Below are 23,090 nucleotides of genomic sequence, written 5' to 3' on the forward strand. Positions count from 1 at the left end.
GGGAGTTAGATATTGAAAGACAAGTAAAGCAATCGACCTTTTCCTCCCCGTCTCTCTGTGAGCTTGACCTCAGCTCACTTTCTCAGACGCTCCTCCTCCGCTTTCTTCCAAACCGCAGAAACCACACAAAGCAGTGGGCAGCTAGGCCAGAGTCCAGCATTTTTAAACAAACAGCCATTGAACACAAATGAGGTCATGGATTCACCACCAGGCAAGGACCTCCAACTAGTCGGTGCCTCACTACAAAACACAGACTTGGCGGGGGGCAGAGGGGCGGATGAAAGACGGGAAAACAAACCGGCCACCAGTAAAAGTGAAGGCTGGGATTAGCATAAAGGGGGGAAAGAAAGACGGGCAGAGAGTTGTTGTGGAGATACACGGGCTTTAACTGGATCTTCACGAGAAAAGAAACGTAGTCCACCAAAAACTCCAACTTGTTTCTCTTGCCTCATACCTGCTGGCTTCCAGTTAAAAGCCCGGAGATTTGTTCCAAGGCTTCAGAGCTGGGATTTCCTCCCTCCGTCCACCAAGCAGCTGAGGCTTGCTAAGCTCTAACTAAAGCTCTTTGGCAGCCACTGGCCTGGTTCAGCGCTCACTTACCAAAAAGAAAAAGAAAAAACAAAACATGCCTTGGGAGGACAAAGCCATTCTCTTCAGCATTCTGCTGGTCTACAGCTCATCACAGGTGCTGGGTAAGTCGTCTCTTTAGGCTAGAAACGTCCTCAGTGAGGCTTTATTTGGATGTTTTCTTGCATTAGGAGAAATTGCAAGTCTGCAGGATTTAAATGGGGAAAATACCAATGAGCTTAAAATGCCTCATCTTAGAGAACAAGCAGTCAGTGCCTGTTATGTAAATAGACAGTCATGGTAAAAGAAAGTGCACCTCTTTTTTTGAATACAGTTGTATGTATTTCATGCACGTCTATGTTTTGTTGTTTTAGTTTTCCCAAATGATTTAATTGCGTCTTCTTCTTCATGCTGTATTAACAGTCTAGTTTGTATGACACAAGCAAAGTTAAATTAAACATAACAGAGATTTTAAAAAAAAGATGTAGCTTGAAGCTTTGGTGTACTCTTTGTGCAATATTTGAATAATCTTATGATCATTTAATCCAGACAGGGGGCTTTGGTTGTTATAATTATGATGTCTTGTGATTCTTGTAGCTGCCCTTCCAGATTTGTTTTCTTCAAAACGTTGTGAATTGTCGAGGGAGGCCATGTCTTACCCCAGGCCTTGATGGCCGCCACCCTGCCACCTTTAGTCGTGTCCTTGGTTCTACAGTCCTGCTTACAACCTAATGCTGTAATTCAAGAATGTTGAAGCAGAGATGCATCTAATGAGGGTACAACTATAAAACTAGGACATTGTTAAATTTTTTTTTAAAAATTATATATTATTTGCCACTCATTTAAAAAAGCAAAACTCACTTTATAAATTCATTACACATAGTGAAATATTTCGTAATGTTTTGTAATTTTGATCATTTTGGCTTAATGATGAGAAAAGTCCAAATTTCAATGCCTCGGGAACTTAGAATATTAATGAAAAGTGAAACAGAAATGTCAGGCTTTTGAAAAGCATGTTAATTTCTCAATGCTTGGTTGGATGTCTTTGGCAAGGAGGCGATCAGCCCATGGTTCTGATGGGATGAACCGGAAGCCCAGATTGCTTTCATAGCTGCCTTCAGGTTGTCAGCATTGTTGGGTCTGGTGTCTCTCGTCTTCCTCTTGAATATATAACCCATCTATTCAGCATGGAGTGAAATGTCTGGGTAGTTTTAGGCCAATTGACCACCAGTACAGTCACTGAAGGTACCAAGTCCTGCTGTACAATTAAATCAGCATCTCCATCCAGCTCATCAGCAGAGGGAAGCATGAAGTGCTCTAGAATCCCAGAAGTTTTCTCTCTGGTTCAGGAGTGACTTGACAAGAATGTGTCATTTGTAGCCCATGTTGAGGATTCATGTCTTAGTGGCTTTTGATGCATCAACTCCAGCCTTGTGACATTCCCCCAAATTTTTAAATGGATTTTGCTCAACAATCCTCTTAAGGCTGCGGTTCTCCCTGCTGCTGGTGAAACTTTTTCTACCACACTCGTTCCTCCCACTGAGTCCTACAAACAAGCTCTGATGCAGCACAACCAGCTTCTTTAAGGATGAACTTTTGTGGTTTACCTTCCCTGTAAAAGGTGTCAGTGTCTCTCTTTTGGACATCTGATTGTGTTGCCTTTTGAATTTTGTATTTTCATTATCTTTAAATCATAATTGCCAAAATTACAACAAATAAAGTCTTGAAATATTTCACTCTGTGTGTAATGAACTTTTACATGGTAATGAAATTTGTTGAGACTTAACAACAGACTGAACAGAGAGGGATACACTGGTCAGATTTTGCTCCATATTGACACTATGAGACTAAACATTTACTCTAGAAGTGTCGCTCCATATATCTATGATGCAACTCTCTAGCTCCATCCCAAATATACTCTATTTGATTGTGTTATGGTGCTCAAAATGAGCAGTGATGTGACGTCATTATGTTCAGCCAGTTACGTGATTACAGCATTTGTACCTGCGTTGTCCTGGTCCTCGACGAAACTCAGGTAGGCTGTGGTGCTTAAACAAATTTATTATGGACTCAACACCGGCGGAACAACGACCGACAGCGAAAAGCAACAGTTTCCCGCCATTAGGGGCGAACCCAGCACGCGGAAGGCGGAAGTGACAGCAGCGGAAGCGTCAAAAGTTGGACATTTTTCAACTTTCTTCTGTCGCGTCGCTAGCCGCGTGTGTAAGTTTACCTGTACGAACTCGAAATTACAATTTTACGATGGTATCCTCACCGAGCAAGCTCCATAGGAAATGAATGGCTGTGTCAGTTGAGGCCATTACACCAAATTCTGACCTTACTAGCTAAAATGCGTTTTAACATGTAACAATTTTCTCTTTTTCTCCTCTGACATTGACAAGACACTCTTGTCCACACAACCAAGGGAAGAAATCCGATTTCATTATTGGGGGGGACAATAAACTGTGACTTTTTTTTAAAGAGCAATTTTAGGGGCTTGTTCAAGTTACACTGAAATGTAAAGTAAAATGTCGTTTAAAAAGTTTACAATGTGGCAATGCACATCAAACGTGTTTTTCTCAAACTGTTGAGACCCATATAAGCCAAACTAAGATTCAAATGATGTTTAGATATAAGTTTGGTTCAGTGTCACTGATCTAATCTCTGCTACACCTTTACAAAAATTTAAGCTTCTAAATAAAAACAAGTTTTATTGAGTAACTCCACTTATGTCTAATAAATATTGTTTTGTTGTAGGAACTCTCAATAGAGGTTATGTGTTATTTAAGTTATAAGTTGTTAAGTTGCTTTAAAAAAAAAAAAAAGGTTTTTTGGCTTTTCCATATCCTGGATGGCTGGGAATCTATAAGTAGGTAGAAATAATAAATATCTCGGGGGGGTATCATAACTTAAACCTAATGTTGAAAGCACTAGGGTTGTTATAGAAAAATATTCAGATTTTATTTTGCTGTTTTAAAGGTTGAAGATGGTAAGAAATAAAGGCATACTTTATTTATTTTTTTACTGTCAGCTGCTTTGCAGTAGTCCCTCTGCTCTGGATCCCATACAGAGCTGTCAGCTAAAGTTCAGCCGCTCCAGGTTAAAACTCTCAAGAGTTAGAGAGACAAATATGACTGAAATATTGGTTACCTTCGACAGGGGGAAAAAAGCTACGTTTATCAAAGCAATGTAGCCAGTTTAGCTAATTTTGATTTAGGCATAACGATTTCATTGTTAATGTGTTTCTTCCTATTGAGCAGTGAAAGTAAATAAAACGTGTTACGTGTCTTTTGCTTTAAGTATTTACTTACTGGAGGGTTTTTTGTTAGTGCTGCAGCGCCACAGCTAGCAGCTAGCAGCTAGCTCCTCACTTCAGCGGCTCTGATGCTGTTGTTCTTTCTGTAAGTTGGACTGAACCATTGTTCTAACAATGGCGGGGGGGACTTAAAAATTAAATCTTATTTCTTTCTTTGATGAAAGGCAGATTTGTTTTGTTCTTTGTTTCTTTTACCTTTTCATATGGATATTGTTTAAATACAAAGATTTCTTTTAGGACACTTCTTGACTTTCTCAAGATTGTGGGTGTCCAGATCCCTCTCTTACCCCCCCCCCAAGGATTTCCGCCCATGCATACAACTGGTGCTTGCTGGATTGATTGATTGATTGATTGATTGATTTATTTATTTTTTCCTACCCATTATTTGAAAAAATAATCTGAGCTGGGTTGTGTACAAATCCTAGTAGATTCAGAAATACTCTGACCAGCACCCGGCACCAAGAGCCAGATTCAAAGTCAGTGGGTCAACAGGTGTAGCTAATAGACTAGGCAGCAGAGGTATATCAAAAACCCTAAAACTGAAAGACGGTCAGCTCTCTTTTCGCTGGAGAAAAATAAATTCAGCAATAAAAGTGTACTGGCTATTATTCTGTCACGGCAATGACACATTACACCATTACCTGGTCCCTCTGAAGTCTGTGGAAAGATGTAACGAACATAATGTAGAGATCTCACTGGTGCAAACTGGAGGAGAGGAGGCACAGCTGTGGTCGGAATTACAATCCGGTGTTGTGTCCGTACACGTGCCTGTTTCCCAGCATTTACACCGAAGCTGAATCCTAATCACGTTGAGTTTCTTGTTGCTCATTGTTTCTGCAAAAATCTGCTCATTATCCAGGGAGGCTGTGGTTGATTTTTATTTGTCCCTCACAACATGAACTGCTTAAAACCCTTAAATTTTACTTCAAAGAATTTACTCCTTCTTTGACACAGATGTCTTTCATGACCTACTTTTCACTGTAAAATGCATTACCTATTCTGAGACTTGGTAGAACTAGTAAATGCTAATTAAATGCAAATGCATTTTGGTGGTGGTACAAATGTTGACATGGATACAAATAGATCCCACATGCTACTTGCAGTCGGAAGCGTTTGCCAAGAAAACAAAACCGAAGATGTGGAAGAATAAACAATTTGGAAATGTAAACATCAGATTACTTATGTGGAAAGGAGCTCTGCTTCTGACTGAAACCAACAGAGTGAATCCGGGCTTGTCCGATCTGCAGTTAAATATATCACTCAGTGGTCTGGGGGTTGATGGCCAAGAGGTGTGTGTTGGTGTTAGCACCAGGGCAACGTTGCCTTGGCGATCTCTGGGTTGGTGTGAGTTGATGGTCCAATACAAGTGCAATGCATTTTTCTGCTCTGGAGTCAACTTTCATGCCAAATATAGCCTTGATTAATTATGTTTAATCACGCATTTAGGACACCATCGTGGGATTTTCTTCTTGTAGCTCAGAACTGCTATTTTTGTAGCATTCTTAAAACGTCAAGACAGCTAGAATAAAAGAAATGTAATTGGGAAGTATGACAAATATTAAAAAAAAAATAATAAAATGTTAAATCAAACAAAATCAGGTGGGAACAAACACATTCAAGCAGTTTCTGTCAAATTTAGGCTTTTTCAGCAAACACCTATATAAATACTCAAATCTAAGTGGCTAAAGCAGCAAAGCATGTTTTTGTGTTTGTCCATCAAGCTTCAGGTGAGATTCAGGAGGACGGTCAGTGCGCTGAGCTCAACAACACCAGATGGCAGGAGTACCGCCAGCAGAGGGTCAGGGTGGAAGTCCAGTATCTGCTGCTGACCAGGAGAAACCCGGACTGCGCGCAAAAGTTCGACCAGGACTCCGTCGGCAAGCCCACGTCTTACTTTAACACATCCCGTCCGACGAAGGTCATCATCCATGGATTCAGGTGAGTCGGAGGTTCAGACAGAAAAAGGTTTTCTGAGTTGGAGAACAGAACGACGTGTCATATGTGCAGTTAGGCTTAATGTGATCGTATGAATGGGTTTTATTTTTATGGTTGAAGAGCCAAAGGAAGATTTCCATTAAAGTTTTTATCTTATTTTATCTGTCTCAAAGATTATAAGGATCTAAATATGAAGATGGTTATTATTCACTCAAACCCACACAACCACATGATGGAGTAAAATGGTTAATCAGCTCCTTTTTATAACTTTAAATGGCCAGTATTGTCTGTTTTCCAGACACATAGTGCCATTTTATAGCACAATCAAGTCATAAAAATGCTCTATATCAAATATGACTTAAAAGAAAATTTACGTCCTAATTTAACGTCTTGAAATTGGGCCTCTGTCTCTTTAAGAAACTCCAACTCTGTCAGAAACTCCACCTCCAGGAAGTCATCACAGCATGGCTCCTCTATTAGCCCTCTAGCAACAGTTTTACCTTGAGAAGTAGCTTCTATACTGAGCGCAGCAGGTGTTTGCTAATCGCTGCTGGCTAGTCTGAAGGAGCTGAGTGGGGGATTTGTAGGGGAGGGCTGCTCTGTGAGGCGGACGCTTGTAAACTGCAGCTCAGAGGAGGATCTGCTCCTTGAAGGTGGGTCGGCGTCCACCCAGGTGTTTTGCAAAGCTCAATGGTTGCCATGGAGATTAAAGGATTTCTCAAACATGAATGAAAGAATCAAGGCAACGCTCCACGTATGTTTTTGATGAGGGAATAAAATCCTAAAAAGTTGATTTTGCATAATACTGTCCCTCTAATTGAAATTAAGAAGAAGAAAATTATTAAAAGCTTGGAAAACATCTAGAGGCTAAACCAAACTTTTAACCCACCAGGCTCATAAAAGCTGTGGTGACACACTTTTGAACAGCTGTTCTGTTCTTCGATTACAGCACTCAGGCAGAGAGGAAGACTGTTTACACATCTTTCCGCTGACTGACTCGAAGGTTTCTGTGTGTTTAGTTTTTTTTTCTTTTAACTCTTGTAAACATGGCAGAGAAACAAAAGTTCTCAAACCAACAGAACAAAACTTCTGACAAACGTAACACCGCTCAACTCACGCCCTTATCACAACAGTCTGGCAAATCTAAAACCACATTTCAATGGTTTATTTAATTTCCTTTTTTTTTGTCGTTTCTGCTTCATGGACCACAGTTGAGCCGCTGCCTCTGTTCCAACAATAACTCCACTCTTTTCCTTGTCTGTTTTTGCTGCTCCAAACCCAACCGAACCCCCCGCCCCGCAGCGCCCTGGGAAGGAAGCCGTCCTGGGTTACGGACCTGGCCCAGGCCCTGCTCGGGGCTCAGGACGCCAACGTGGTGGTGGTGGACTGGATTTACGGCGCCTCCTTCGCCTACAATCTGGTGGTGGAGAACTACAAGGAGGTGGCCCTGCAGATCTCGGTTCTCGTCAACCAGCTACAGGTGAGAGGGATTGCACATGCTGGTGCGTGACAGATGAAAAGAAACGAGGCGAGAATTACAGAGAACGTAGCCAGCAGGTTTTTATTTATTTTCTTTTTTTCCCCACACACACAAATCAGTTTCAGAAATTCAAAGGGCTTCAAAGAATCTCGTATCGGCATAAAGTAATTCCAACCAGATTTGACTGACATGATTTACAGTTCTGGTTTTTTCATGCTTGTCTCAACTTGCAGACGTCTGTCTGTCTAAATTTTGCAGTAGCTTATTAATAAAACACCAAGTTTGAATCTTGAATTAGATACAGCATAAATTTGACAATCTTTGGTCATATTTTCCTGTAATGTAGCTTATTTGTTTCAAACAGTGCACCTCAATCAACGTTACCCAGAGTTCATGGCAGCGTAAATATGCAGGAATTAGCAGTATGGCTACATTTCATCCTTGGTTCTAAGACAAGTCAGCAGAAGAAACTAAACACCTCACTATGCAATGTTCACAGGACAGACGTCGGCACACACAGTTCTATTAACGGAACAATGTGTGCTTTTATTTTTACTTTAAAAAAATTACATTTGACAGAAGAAAACATTTGCACAAGAAATAACTAACCAACAGACAGAAACGGTGTAAAAATAGGTTACAGGATCCTCTGCCATAAGCAGCGGAAGACATTTTGAACTGGTTTGCTTTCCACCAGTGCTTGAGGGATGCCTTTTCTGTTTCCATCTGCGCACATTTTGAAATATAGCATTAGAAAAGGTTCTAGGAAAGAGCAAAACTCAAAATAACTTCCTCAGTTACTCTTGGTTTCCAGCATTTCTGAGGAGGAGTTAATGCGCCTCAGCAAAGATGGAAACATGTTTACCGAATACATTCGGCCGTAGCAAACTTTCCCAGCCGATGGTCGGTCTGTGCCTCACTGCAGGCACAAAAATCTGAAAATGTCAAAGTCCAAACCTCCAGTTCAGAAGGGAGGAGTCTCTTCATTTTACTGATATGTGTGGTCTGTGATAGTTTCCATAATTCCTTCAACATTTGATGAAATTATGCTTCGCCAGTAGATGGAAAAACGCCTAATTTGCATTTTCCTTTCTTTTTTTGTTTGTTTTTTCGTAACATTTTAAAAGTTTGCTCAAAATTCACATGACAAGTCAAGTGAACTTTATTAGGAGCAACTTGTTGCACAGACAGCAGCAAAGACATCAAAACAATCACACAAGAAAATCAAAGATGAGTTCATATAAGCCTGTCACAATAATTAATTCATCGCATGATAAATTAAAACAAGCTCAATAATTTCCACTTGCATGATTTATCGTTTTTCTCTTTCTACCAAAAGCTGGATGATAAAAGTCTTCAGACTCAACTAGTCCCTTTTCTTGAAGGACAATTTTGTTTACAGATTGTAAAGTTTGTTGATCTTTGAGAACGTGGTCTGAAAACAACAATGTTATCGATTATCGCGATCAATTCTGGAGGGAATTTATCGTTCAGGAGAGTCGGTTATCGTGACGGGCATAAGTCCATACGAGTCCTGACTGTGTGGGCCTGGACTAGAGAGCAGCAGGGATGAATACGTTTTTTTCAGTCTGGTGGTCTGACTGCGCGGCGTTCTGTATCTCCGTCCAGACGGGGAGTTTTGGCCCACACAGGAAAACTGGGATCAGCCGAAAATGATCCAACTGTGGATAGAAACACAGCTTGAGTTGTATGGAAATGACAATAAGCTATTATAAAAAAAAAATAAAAAATGAGATAATGTGTACTCCTCCTTCGTCTTCTTTTTCCCCTGACACAATTACGCCCTGGGCAGTGAGCCATTGCGCTCATACCAAAAATTGCCACTGATGGCTTGTGTGAAAAAAACAAAACAACCAAAAAACAAAACACACACGCATGCCTTTAAGTAAAAGCTCTGACTTCTGCCTCCTTCTCCAGCTTACACCGGCTGCCTCATCCAAATATCTCAGATTTTTTTGGTGAACTCTGTGGCACGAGTCCTAATCTAGAGATATCACATATAAATACTGTATGCTCCTCTGCTTACAAAGCCATGCAGATGCAATGCCATGCTTGTAGCAATAACTAGGGGATAACAAAAACACTCAAAGCATGCCTACGTCAAATCAGACCAAACTTCTCTCTTGTTTCAGGTCAGGCCGGATTCACCGGAATCGTGTTTTTAGAAGAGACGTCGACTTATGAGATTGTAAAGGAATGTAATCAAGCTCAAGGGTGCGAATACTTTTTGCGCCGCTCCAAGGAAGAGCTTTTGTTTTAAACACACACACACAAAAAAAGAAAAAAACATGACCGTGAGAAGAGAAGCGTGGAGATTTATATAGGTAGAGATAGTGGAAGCGAATCTCACGGGTTCACTCCCCGCAGCAGCCAAAACAATAATCCGGCTGGAGCCAAGGCGCCTCGGCAGCCAGAGATTTCCAGGAAAGAATATCGGAGCAGAATGGGAGTCAGGCTGACCTTCCCAGCTCCACAGATTGATGCAAACATGACCTTGAGGGCCTGTCCTTCCCTCTGCCCGGCTGTGTTTTACACGCTCACAGCAAAGGCCATCAATAATATCGGAGAGAGCGGCTCGCCCTATTTACTACCTGTAAGTTCAGCGGGACGGTGCTGATTTTGGAGCGTTCTGCTCTCACCGCAGAGCAACAAAGCAGGCGAACGCGTTATTGTTTTAAGACATTCCTGCAATTCTTTATCGTGTGTCGCTGGTTTGTCGTGAATAATGGAAGGCAGATGGGAAAAAAAAAGAGCGAGAGGAGGGAATTTTATTTCGACAAGTTTATCATTTTTTCCTTGAAATTCTGCGGAACAGCCATAACTATTTATATGGGGTTTAAACTTTATGGCTTTGTAAGTGAATGTTTTTATGAAGCAAACGGAAGAAGATTAAAGCCACTAACCAAAGAAAGAAGAAGTCTGACTTCAGACTCAGCTTTCTAATTCTGCGTACATTTACGTCAAAATCCAAGTAAATAACCAAACATTCTTTGATGCAAGTCAATTATGTTGTTAGCAAAAACATCACAACTCAAATATTCTCCTCGTTATTGGACCTGCATTTTATTCACACTGAAAGCGATTGATAAATCTGAGTTTTAAGACTTGGTTTGGCTGATGCTGCATAAATAATTTATTGATTCTGATTCTGAGAAAAAAAAGTCAGGAATTTGAGATTGCAGTCAGAGTCCTACAGCGTCATATTCAGGCCATTTTAGATACGAAAAATAGAATAATAGTACATTTCTACAAGAAAAATTAACATATATACAAAAAAACTGATCAGACATTTTCTAGGAAAAGCGAGAAAATTTTGAAAAGTACAACATTTTCTAGAAAAGCTCTGAATTTTTTAATTTTTGATCCAAGATGTTTTTGAGAAACAAACATGGGAATTTCTGAGTTGGAAAAGTGGAAAATTTGCTAAGAAAAACTCAAGAATTTCCTGATTAATCAGAAATCTTGGAGGAAAAGAAGTGTGGAAATCTTTGAGATTGAAAAGTTGAAAATTTGCTAGAAAAAAAGGGGAAATTTCCAGGAAATTTTCAAAAGTCAAAAATGTTCAACCTTTAAACCAAGAAATTTCCAAGTTTTTTTCTCTAAAATTTCTGAGACCAATTCCATATTTTTGACTTTTCAAACTCAGAAATGTCCCTTTTTTTTCTAGAACATTTCTGAGATTAATCTCAAAATTTCTGAGTTATCTGGCAGAAATGTTCTCCTTTTTTTCTGTCTGTAATATCCGTAATACGCCGTTGTAGGATTCTGAGAAAAAAAAAAGCCCAAATTCTTTTATATCTTCCGTAGCTTATAGCGGTAACTTGGCAGTAAAACTCTTGTTTTCAGCAGAAACACGGCTGCAGACTGGAATCCTTCCACCTGATCGGGGTCAGCCTCGGAGCCCATGTGGCTGGCTTTGTGGGGACGATGTTCGAGGGGAAGATCGGAAGAATCACAGGTGAATCCGCGGGGCTCGTTCCTGACTGACGAGCTCAGGAAGTGACCCGTCTGCAGCTCTGCTCCTCTGATTTATAAATCCACGGAGAAGCAACCTGTGGGAGCTGCTGCTTGGAGTGTCTGGTGTCCTCCAGCTGCCTCCGCAGTCAGACAGAGAAGAGCCTCAGCCTGGGGATGACATTAGGAGATTAGCAGAGCTCTTCAGATGATCTACGCAGCCCACAGGAAAATGCGCCGCTGTTTGCTGGAGCATGAGAGGCCCTGCTGTCTGACTGGGGAGGATCGGCTTCAGTTTGAATGTTTCAGAGGCATCACCGACACTGGCCTGAAAATATTTATGCTGGGATAAAAAGAAAAAGGTGACAATGTCATAGAAAAATTAGCACTTAAGGCTTAAATGTGTTCTGTGCGTCGGCATGTTAGGGCTGTTGTAGATGAGGGGAAAGGAGGAGCAAAATTCAGCCAACAAGACATTTTCTAGAGAAAAACAAGGAAGTATTGGAGGCTCCAAGAGTTGAACATTTCAGATAAAAAAAACTCTGAAATTTTGAGATCAATCTCAGAAACTCTCCAGAAAAAAAAACATGGAAAGTTTGGATCTTCAAAAGTTGAAGATCCAAAATAAAAATAATTAAAAAAAAAAAGTCTCAGAAATGTTTAATCTGAGGAAAATTTCTAGAAAAATCAAGAAAAATTCTAATCTCCATAAGTCAAACATTTTCAACTTCAAGAGCTCAGAAAATTTCTTCCAGAAAATGTCTGAGATTAACCTCAAAATCTCTGAGTTTTTTGGCTAAAATGTACTCCTCCTTTTCTATGTTCTATTTACAATTGTTCCACGTCAAAATCAGGAATGCTCATAAAAATTCAATTTTGGGGAAAAAAAAAAAATCTTTCAAAACTCAAAACACTTTCCTCTGGATCATTTCATGAGGATCCAGCATTTATGTTTAAAATCAGGTTTTATCTGAGTTATCAAGCTTAATTTCAAGACAGAAAAGTTTCTACATATTTGAATCCCTACTAAAGACGTGTCAGATTTATGTTTGTTTAACTTGACTGATTGAAGCTTTGGATGCTTTTAAGCCTCTCCTCCCATCCTATTCATTGTTTGTGTTGGAAAGATAAACTTCTTCCGGTTGTTTTAGATATTTTTAATAGTTCTTATGACTACTGATATACATTTAGACAAGTAGCTGTTTCTTTGTAGGCGTTTCCTGCTTGATGCACGGTTGCCTGACTTTATTTTTATGTTCTTGTGTCTTTCCTGTTATTAAAGTTGCTCAGAGAAATGAAACTTTACACCATGCCATATTTATATCCAGGTGAAATAAATGGAGTCATACATTTACAACATAAAAGTTTCCGAGCACTAAAGAAGTAACATGAAAACAGCATCATGACCAAAACACAGGCGGCTTATGCTTGAACTCTCTCTGGTGTTGTTCACTTCAAACCAACTAAAGACTTTTCTAATCTAGAGCAAATTAAGAGACTCATCATCAGTTATAACAATAACAATATGGCTGAAAAACATATCATGATATAAGCGTTTCGTATCAGTCGATATCAGTGATTATTGATTAGTTTCTTTTTTTTAAAAAAAAAACAGCCAATCTGGTGTTGTGATCTTTCCTCTTTTATCCACAGTTTTCACTTCACACGTTTTTTATTTTTTTATCATTTTCAAGCAGTTATGAGGCATGGTGGCGAAACCTGAAACTGCTGCTGCGCAAGTTACTGAACAGGTTGTTGCTAGGAAACCAAAGAGTGAGTGAGTTGCTAGGTAACCAGAAAGTGAGCGAGTTAGTTGATGTGAGAGATTGAGCAGCTGAAGACTTTCCTCCGCCTACATCCCCCAGAATGCCGTGCGGTTCCAGATGGGAGATCAGTGACTATTCTATTTATTGAACATTGAATATTCTATCAGATGTATTTTCTATCGACATAGGAATACACCTATAGCTGCATGTGTCGCGGTACATCTTGTTATTGATTTATTGTTCAACCTGTTGCTTGGTTGCTCTCCTACATGCAGTCTGACGACTTTGGGTTGCTTTATTCTGTTACTAGATAAAGTACTCTGATTGTAAGCTTGGATGGTCTGAAACATTTGGGTGTGACCAAAAAGTCGAAACTGAACATTCTTGTTCCTGTTTTCCTCGTAACCGAACATTCATACATTAGAAATGAGGCTTTAAATGGTCCAGTTCTTCTCATCAGAACTGCTTTCTCCATTTATTGCTCCCTTGAGGACGACCTTCACTGCATCTAAAGCTTCTCAGGCTCTCAGATTAAAGCCGTCAGCCATGTGCAGAAACAAATTCTGGACTTTCCCCGACTGTTTTTTTGTCCGCCTGGTCCCGCAGGTCTCGACCCCGCCGGCCCCATGTTTAAGGGGGCTGACACCTCCGACCGGCTGGACCCCACCGACGCTCTGTTTGTGGACGCCATCCACACCGACTCCGATCGTGAGTCCACCTTCCACTCACGTTTCCTTACTGTTGGGTCGGGATGCAGCGAGCCTCCGTCTGTAGACTTAAACTACGCGCTTCATATGTAAAATCTCCTGATTCCTCTTACGTTTAATGTCTCTCCAAATGCCATAATTTAGTTTGGTTTATTACCTTAGCTCTCCATGAGACGTTTTGTTGGAAGGAAGACATGGAAACTGTAACGTCTTAAGTATTTGTTTCAGTCTTTTTCAGTCTCGCCAGTATTTCTCTTTCCCTCTCTCTCTCTCCCTCTCTCTCTTTTTTTTTTTATTGCCAGACTTTGGCATCTCTATTCCTGTCGGTCATGTGGACTTCTTCCTGAACGGTGGGATGGACCAGACTGGATGTGCTCGTTCCAGATTTGCCTCAAGTGGGTTATTGAAAAGCCTTTTTTGTTAACTTTCCACCTAATTTTTCATCAGTACGTCGTCGTAAAAGTCAACAGCCTCTCACCTGAGGGGGGAGTTTTTATTTACATTTCTTTTCCTCCCCTCTCATTTTGATCTACTGTCTGTCGAAATCCGGCTCCTGTGTGTTGTCAGTTTTTCTACTGTTTCCAGTGTACGGCTATGTGATTTGTGACCACATGAGGGCGCTGCACGTCTACATGAGCGCGCTTAACGGCACGTGCCAGCTGACGGGGATCCCGTGCGCCTCTTATGAGGACTTCCTGAAGGGAAGCTGCGTGGACTGCGGGGTCTTCAAAGGCAGATGTCCAGCTATAGGTGAGGACTCTGCTCAGTCTGTCGCACTTGGTCTTATTATGAAGCATAAAAGTAAAAAATAAAATCAGAAACCCGTCTTAGAAGCTTTGAATTTGTGTAGCACATTTCAGCAGCAAGACAGTTTGAAGTGCTTTACATCATAAAAACATCACACAGTCACCATTTATGTAACAAGGAATAAACATTGTATTTTCCTCAAATACCATCATCAAAATCATCATTACTAATCAATGTTGATCAAAGTTCTGGTTACTTCCAATAAAAGTCAACTAAACAGGGGCCTTGATTTAAAGGAAATCAGTGTTTCAGCTGTTTTGCATTTATCTGAATGCAAAACAGATGTATAAACACTGAATGCTGCTTCTTCATGTTTGGTTCTGGTTCCTACTGGGACTTTAGTGATCCTGGAGACGTTCTTCAGGTGATAGAAGGCCGACTTTGTGACTGTCTTTATGTGTCTCTGAAGGTTCAGGTCAGAGTTCATCACTTCTCCCAGGCTTCAGGCCTGATTTGTCTAACTGTAATAACTGAAGCTGTGCATTGATTCTAGTTCGTTTAATGCAAATTATAATATATTAATATGTTGTTTTATACATAAACTGGTCCATCATAGGTTCAATTTATGTATAAAACTTCAATAGAACCATTTTATTCCACCAAAAATGACAATTTTCAAATATTTGAATAGTGTTTTTTCATTAAAATCACATTTTGTTACAATTCATATAAGTTAACATAAAATTTTCTACCTGCTTGTTTTTGAACAGATAATGCCCAATTGCATATCAATTGGGCATGATCATTTGTTCTAATTTTTTTCTTCTTTCTTGCTTTTACTTTTGTCTGTTTGAAATAATTAAATTAAAATACAATGTAAAACAGGCATTCATTAAAAAGAAAAAAACATAATAATAAAAATCTTTATGCCCCCATTAAACTGAAGCCCTGGGCTACTGCCCTACCAGTCCTTTGTAAAGCCTGATGACTTTATCAACACTATTAGTTTCTGTAAAGAAATTTAATTTGCATCCTTGATCAGAGCTGTTGGGCTTGAGGTTGTACCCAAAAGTTACACACCACATCTACAATCACAACACAGAAATGGAAAACCTTACTGCCTGTTTGAGGAATATTATAATTTATGTCATGAAATAACAGCAACGACTACATATATCCTTTAACACCAGCAGATTCGGTCTGCAGCTCTGGTTTTACCACATTGCAGCTTTCATCAGCACCTTTTCTTTTTCTTTTTTTTTCTACTTTTTGACCCAGTTGCACATTCCTTTGGCCTGGAGTACATTATTTTTTATAACTTCACAATATTTCTGTTGAAATTGCGCCCTTACTGTAAAATATTTTAATGTTTTGTTCTGTTTTTATAAATATTTCATGTTCAGTCTTTGTGTGAGTCTGTGTGCTGTGATTGCCTGACACTTTGCCGCACAGAAATTTCCCCGTTTTCAGAGGATAAATTATGTTTCTATTCTCTGTTCTGTTATTTCTCTGGATTACGTCCAGCTGCAGTAAGTAGTGCTGGTTTTGTGTGTTGCAGGTTTACAGGAAAAGAGCGGGATAGCCACGTCGCCCGTTCCCCAACAGCAGAAGGTCTTCCTCCTCACTACTTCTTCGGCACCGTTTTGTGGTACGTTCAGAACTTTTCCTAACATTCTGCAGCTCTTCAGTCAACCAGATTAAACGTTCGATGAAATGAAATCTAACTTTTCTCGCCTAGCGCATCATATCCTGCTGACGCTGGAAGTTTCCCCCTTGGATAAGAGCGCAGAGGTGGAGGTGACGCTGACGACGTGGAGCCAGGGAACGGAGCATCACTTCAGGCTGTAGGTGCAACCTAACTATCCTCCAGTTCAGATCATCACAGACTGATGCCACTTATTTACGCTATTGTGGCCCAGAGGTTTAATCTTTCTTCTTCCTGACTCTTTTGGTGGCGTGTAGTTTGGGCCGTGGCGCCAAAATGATCAAATTGAAAAATTTTACCTTTTCTTTTAATAGAACATTTTCAAAAATATATATTTTTTTACATACTCACCAAGAACTATCCAGTATTTTAATAAAATGAACAAAGTAGTCAAATATTTGGAGAAACCGATCGCAAAGTGAAGAAAACATTCAAAACATAAAAAGGAAAAACATAAGAAGAGCAGAATGTGGATCAGTCTTAAAAATATACTTGATGTATTTAGTTCACTTTAAAAAGGTGGTGTTATAAAAAATTGACGTTTAAACACTGGTAAAAATGTTGTTGAAGGGTTAATAGAGGATCCATGTTGTGATAACTTCCTGTAGGCGGAGCTTCAAAGAGAGCAGGAGCTTCTTAAAGAGACAGAGGCCCAATTAAAAAAATTACAAGATCAAAATCTTTTAAGTCATGTTTAATATATATAGCATTTTTATAACAACTGAATGTGCTTGATTGTGCTATAAAATGATAGTATATCCATGGAAAATACATAATGAATGTGTGCTTAAATCTGCTACTGAGTAAAAGCACCTTCATGTATATATTTCTACTTTCTACTGAAACTAGGATGAGAGAAAAAGAAAGTTAAAAGTTAATAAAAGGCATATCTTAAGTTACTTTTTTCCTTTTTAAGAAGACTTTAATTTGTCATAAAAAATGTGTCCTTATACATCAACCACATGTAAGACTTAAGACACCCTTCATCCTGATAGACGCTCAGTAAACTGGGACGCGTTGTTAGAGTCGTCCATACTTCACAGATGTATCTTCATTTGAAACTTTACACGTTCTGTCTCATGTCTTCATGACTGGACCAAAGTGAATCCCGTTCACGGATAAGCTAGCATTAAAAACCAATTCAGTTTTCACTTTGAAAGAATCTAAATGTGCGGAAATGAAATATTTTTCCAGCCTTGATCGATATTTCTTTTCCCGGAGTCGGTGTTTACTGCAGCCTCAGATTAGGCTGTTGGTTTATTAGCTCTAACCCGGTGAGATTATCACTCTGCTGTGGACGCCTTTCATCTGGCAGACGCTAATCCCTTTAATTGAGCTGTTCTCCAGCACAGCTCGGCCTGTAAACGCCCTCCCTCCCTCCTTCTCTCCCTCTCTACAAGATTCCAGCTGTTCCGCTTGGAGGACAGAACCTCTGGGAACCAACATCCAAGTCGCTGACGTCTCGTTTCCCTCCTGTTAGCATTTCTCGAGGCTCCTGACCTGAATCCACATGATTTTCATTCTTCAGGCAAATATAACAACAAGCAGGCCCACCTGTGTTCCCTCTAAAAACTGAGCGTAACACCTCAGGTAAAAATAACGCAAACATAAAGAAACGCATTCGTTTTTTTTTTTAGACTGATGCATGCTGGAACAAAACTCGTCCACACTCCCCTTGTGCTTGCAGTTAAATCTAAACACATTAATTTAGTATAAAGTAGTCCAAATATCAGTGTGACTTGTTCCCCCCCCCACTTTATTTAGCCGTGGGTGATGGATAGTAATGCAGCTGCCTCACCAATGTGCTCGTAAGCAGATTCTTTGCATGCGTTTCCTCCCTGAAGGGTGAGCTTCTATTCTGAGCCGAGAGGTGCTCGGCTCCGGCCAGGTGCAGCAAACCGAGGCAGGACTGCTGAGAAAGCACAAGCAGCTCCGAACGAGTACACTGGAGTTCACCGGGAGTTTCTTTTTTCCCACCTTTCGGCTTTTCTTTGAACACAACAGACAAAGCTCGGGATCTTGACATGCGTGTGATTGGTTGTTTTTGGTGCATTTCTTCAGGCGGCAGTAGCAGCTCAGGGAGGAGGAGGAGTAGATTGGTCTTATCTGCTAATATTATACCGTCATGACATGGTGACACTTCCAACAAACATGTAAAAAACATATTCTTTATAAAAGTTACATACTGTCTCTTTAAGTTGTTCATACTTTTTATCTTTAAAGAGACAGTGTAGAACTCCAGCGTGTCACCTTCGTTCCATTTTATAGCTTTCTTGGCAAGATTGGATAAGAAAGCGTATGAAGAACAGTGCCTTGCCAATTCGTTGTCCCCATTCAGCATAAATCCTCATTAGTTGGTCCCAGAGGCTAAAGCTAACGGCTAGCCCCAGAGGTGCCCGGACAAAATGGCTCCAATTCCAAAAAATGATTCAAAGTGGTTTTTCCAAACACTGATTTATGAAGCTTCTAACTGTTGTTTTATGAAGATGTTGATCATCATTTACATGTGAACTACAGGTACGATGCAGAGTCCCAATGACTTAAACTGAAAAATGGATCAGTTCAGAGTAATGATCTAAAAGAAGAGTGTAAAATTCAATGAAACTGTCAATTATGTAAAAATACAATACAGTTTCATAGTTCATAAAATTATTTTTTAATTGCTGCTGTGACTCTTGTAGAAGTTGTTTCAAGAACCTTAATGTTCTTAAAACGAGGCCTTTACCCTCTTGGTCTAACGTTTGACTTCAGCCTGCAGTTCATCTGAATTTATACAAAGTAAAGACACACAAACAGCGACATCTTTGAACGTTCAAAAACTTTTTAATACTGACATTTGGTGGCGTTATTTTCTCTGTGTTTCCGGCAGTAAGACTGAAGCGACGGTGTACAGGACGGTGTTGGCTCACCCGGTGGCCCTGTGCCAGATCGACTCCATCAGGCTGAGAAACACGGGCGCTCGCCTCTACAGGCAGGGAGACATCCACGTCAAGTCTGTGTGCGTCTCGGAGCTGCCGCTTCGCAGGTTGGTGCGCCTTCAGCAAGCCGGCTTTTTAGCTTTCTCTGCCGTCCGATGAACAGAGACGATGTCCTACTCTTTACTGACCGTAGGTTATGCTAACAATGCAGGTCACATACTTTTAGTAGATTGTTTCTTATTCCAAGTTCTGCAGAGCAAACGAAAAATGTTATTTATTTTTGTTTAGTTTCTAGTTCAAATATCTTAGTAGACTTAAAAAAAAGGCAAAACTGACTTACAAGCAATTTTTCAGCAAGAAACATGAGCTTGTTTTAAGGGAATAAGTCCCTAATATTGATGGAAAAATTACATGTTTCACTGGCAGATTATTTCACTTAGAACATGGAAAAAATGTCTGTTATAAGTGAAATAATCTGCCAGTGGAAACAGCCATTTTTTAAATTAGTATTAAGGAATTATTGATTAAAACAAGCTCCTGTTTCTTGCTGAAAAGTTAGTTATAAGCTAGTTTTGTCTTATTTCAGGTATATTAGCACAAGAAACTAAACCAAAAATACTTGGTTTTGTGTTTTTTCAGTGTGTGACTAAAAGTGAGAGGACTGATGGGTGTTTTAAACGTCAACGTACATAATTATGTCCAACTTGTTGGGGGAAGATGTGGAGATGCTGTAATCTCCAAATATGTTAAATATTTGTCACTGAAATAAGAAGAAATGCATTTAGGATGGATTTAAGATCAGAATATGGCAATTGCCCAGGGCGCCACTCCATCAGAGGATGGCAAAAAGTTACCAGTTGTGCTGATGAGTATTTTTTATGGCTTTTTTTTTTTTTTTTTGCCTGTTTAGTCAATAGGAAGTGGGTGTATTTACTTTCACTCGTGAATAAAGAGAGGCTCACTTACAGCAGTATTAACATAAAATTCTCCAACGTTTCCAGAGGAAGTGGAAAAGCCTCTCAACAAAATATTTCAATAGTTTCTGTCCTGGTTTAGAAGAGCGAGGAAATTCTGCTTACAGGTGTTAATTTACAAACATTTTCAGTAAATTTTTAAAGAATTGTTTTTTTTTGTTTGTTTGTTTTTTCTGCCAGTCACGAGGCGCCGCTGTGTGTGAACGACATCGACATCAGGCGGGGAGTTCCCTGGTCGCACGACTTCGTGCAGGTGTGCGGCACTTCATGACACTTCGAGTCCACGCCGAGGACAGTGAACAGAAATAACACCGGAGCCACGTCAAAAATTAGACATAAGCCTGTTACCATGGAGACCGTTTTGCATCGTCGTCACCTTGTTTGGATCAGAGAAAAGCCAGTGGGGTTTTGAGGTAATGAAACATTTAGGTGACTTGGATATTCAATACATCTGATTTTCAGTTTAGTGTTGGGTTTTGTTTTGAGTTCATTTCTGAATGAAATGATTAATTTGCCCTTAAAAGACGAGTTCTGTCTCCGGAAAATGTCTACAAGGTGAAACTTACTGTATAACTCTGTCTTTTTCTTAGTTACACCTTCAACAATAAACAAAGCATCACTGTCTTTTTTTTTTTTTTTTAGTTTTTCAAGGTAGCAACATTTCTAAAAGAGGATGAGGGGGAAAAAAAGAGCAAAAACAGACCAAAAGGTAGTGTTTTTCTTTTCTTACAGTCAAATATGGAAACATTTTTAGCTCTGGAAAAAAAACAACACAAAATAGTTCTTGAGTCGGCGTTACAGCCGGCATGCTGTTTGAAGATATTTTAAGGCCCTCATAGTGATTTACAGTCAGTGAGCGCCACAAGTCTGGATTGTACAATCATCACACTCTCTGTAATCTTGTTAAAAAAGAAAACATATGCACAGAAGACATTTGGAAAACATTCACTGCACACGCATACATCAGCTTTATGGAGAAATGTTGGCCCCCGTAATTGTTTTATTCTTTTCTTACGTTATGAATAACAGAAACAGCTCAATTTATCGTTTTAATCTGCATACGACAAAGCCTATTACAAAACTCAACATGTGAGCTACAGGCATGTATTGAGTCATCTGGGAACAAAGGAGAAGAAGGACATCTGCTGGAGAAATTCACCATCAGAACCGCACGCTTCCACACGTTTATGAAGTTACAGCAAGACACCGCGCATTCAGATCGAAGAAAAACCAAACCGATAACTTCGACAAAATACGAGGGGACAAAAAAAATAATAATTCGTCGAAAGCGTGCTCCGTCCAACTGGAGGATCACGATTTAAAGAAATGGAAAGAAATACATTTCCTCATTACAGAAACGAGGAGGAACATGTAGCTCTCACGAAACGTTTCCCTCACTCGTTCTTCCAGATCCCAGTTGATGCTGGGATCTGGTTTTCCCATCCAGTTCCAGTGAATCACATCCAGAGGATCCGTGCGAGACTCATTAGGATGAACAGTTTCTATTTGTGAGACACAACTGTATCAGTGATTAAGTAGAGTAGAAGTGAATCTTAAATCGATACGTTAAAAAATTAATGTTTTGAAAATGGAAAGCATGATGAATCCCTCCATGAAGGTCTTAACTAATTGAGTTTATTACCATTAGTGGGATGCATTATCGTTAAAATGAAGAAATTTATCATCGTCAGCAGAAGAGCTTGTGACGGTAATTTGGATGTTTTGTTTTGCTTTTCTTTTGATTCACAGAGTCCCTTAAAAACCAAGAAAAAATCTGTTAAAGGTGAAGAGCTTCTGGCAAAAGCATCTATCGATGTCAAAAGTTGGATTCAAAATAGAGAGAAATGAGGTTTTCTTCTAGATTTTTACACATAATCTAACAACATTTTCCCCTAAATGTTGATCATCAGTCAGGATCACGTGAAATATTTCTGTTTGCTAAATGCAAGAATGAAATAATTCCTTTGTATTTTCTTCAGTTCCAGAGATTCATGTAGATCTGCTTAACGTATGACCTTCAAGCTATACAGCTTGGGTCAGAGGTTTCGGGTTTTACTTCCAACAGTAGTTAGCTAGAAATTAGCATTAGCATTCCTCTTGACAAAACGGGTTTTGCTACGTTTATATATGACCTCTTTTTCCTCATTTTTTACCTTTTGGTGATGGTCACTAAAAAGAAATCGACTTTGTTTTCCTCAAACAAACTTAAATTTGGTGATATTCTGGTCGTCCAATCAGGAGATCTGTTTGTGACCAAGCTTTCCTCAGCATGATGCTGCCAACTCTGTAAGTTATTGCTAGCGTGTTGCTCTCATGCTAGCACTGTTCCTTGTATTTTTCACTAAATCTAATTACCGTTATTGCAGCCAAAACTCTTAATTTTAGTAGAGATGCGCTGATCGAATATTAATATCTCTATCGATCCCGATAATTTTAAAAGAATTCTACATCGAGTATCGGTGATGATGTGCCCAATCCGTCAGGGTCGATCTATTAAATCTAGTTCTACGCTTTGTACTCCGAGCGACATCATGTTGTTGCACCTTCTTTATTGTTTACATGTTTGACCAAGGTAGTTAGCCTGTTGTTTTGGTGATTTTCAGTTTATTATTTATTTCACATCGGCTCTTATACTGAACAAATTAAAGTTGTGTTGTTTTTACATGTTAGCTTGGGAAGCTACTGGTGTATTTAAGTGTGCTGAATTATCAAAATAAATTTGTAATTCATTACTTTTATGTCTGTGTTTTAAAAAAGGAAACGTATCAAGTCAGTTCAGCACTGTTTTTCTGCGTCGGCTGATTCTAAACCTCAAATATCGGTAGTGGTATTGGAAGTGAAAATAGTGGATCGGTGCATCCTCAAGTTTCTGCTTCATAAAATCACAGAACCTGTCTCCATGAATTCAGGTTTTTATCTGCATTCAAACACTGTTATACTTTCTTATGAGTAATAGCTTCTTCCTCTGAATGTCCTTTCATCTCTACTGGGTATTTTGTT

General features: G+C 39.6%; 1 protein-coding gene across 4 annotated transcripts; it reads left to right on the top strand.

Moving 5' to 3' along the window:
* The first annotated feature begins 216 nt into the window (after nucleotides 1-216).
* pla1a (phospholipase A1 member A) lies at nucleotides 217-20,715 on the top strand. 4 transcript variants are annotated; one of them, XM_015022286.1, is made up of 11 exons: nucleotides 217-692; nucleotides 5,605-5,821; nucleotides 7,121-7,298; nucleotides 11,169-11,277; nucleotides 13,646-13,747; nucleotides 14,049-14,141; nucleotides 14,314-14,496; nucleotides 16,052-16,141; nucleotides 16,232-16,337; nucleotides 19,068-19,223; nucleotides 20,271-20,715. In XM_015022286.1, the coding sequence occupies exons 1-11, from the start codon at nucleotides 626-628 to the stop codon at nucleotides 20,359-20,361; spliced, it is 1,392 nt and encodes a 463-aa protein (XP_014877772.1). In that variant the 5' UTR covers nucleotides 217-625; the 3' UTR covers nucleotides 20,362-20,715. The 4 variants fall into 4 exon arrangements, with proteins under 4 accessions (XP_014877772.1, XP_014877771.1, XP_014877775.1 ...); XM_015022285.1 differs by having other exon boundaries at nucleotides 219-692; nucleotides 11,166-11,277; XM_015022289.1 differs by having other exon boundaries at nucleotides 220-692; nucleotides 14,332-14,496.
* The last annotated feature ends 2,375 nt before the right edge of the window (nucleotides 20,716-23,090 follow it).

Source organism: Poecilia latipinna, unplaced genomic scaffold (assembly GCF_001443285.1).
Source record: "Poecilia latipinna isolate Pla-1442-1.1 unplaced genomic scaffold, P_latipinna-1.0 Scaffold2971, whole genome shotgun sequence".
Lineage (NCBI taxonomy): Eukaryota > Metazoa > Chordata > Actinopteri > Cyprinodontiformes > Poeciliidae > Poecilia > Poecilia latipinna.

Excerpts from the sequence above, each read along its gene's own strand:
- pla1a (XM_015022285.1), top strand. The coding sequence starts at position 626 with ATGCCTTGGGAGGACAAAGCCATTCTCTTCAGCATTCTGCTGGTCTAC. Across the intron at positions 5,822-7,120 it reads GTCATCATCCATGGATTCAG|CGCCCTGGGAAGGAAGCCGT; the intron begins GTGAGTCGGAGG and ends CCCGCCCCGCAG. Across the intron at positions 11,278-13,645 it reads GAAGATCGGAAGAATCACAG|GTCTCGACCCCGCCGGCCCC; the intron begins GTGAATCCGCGG and ends CTGGTCCCGCAG.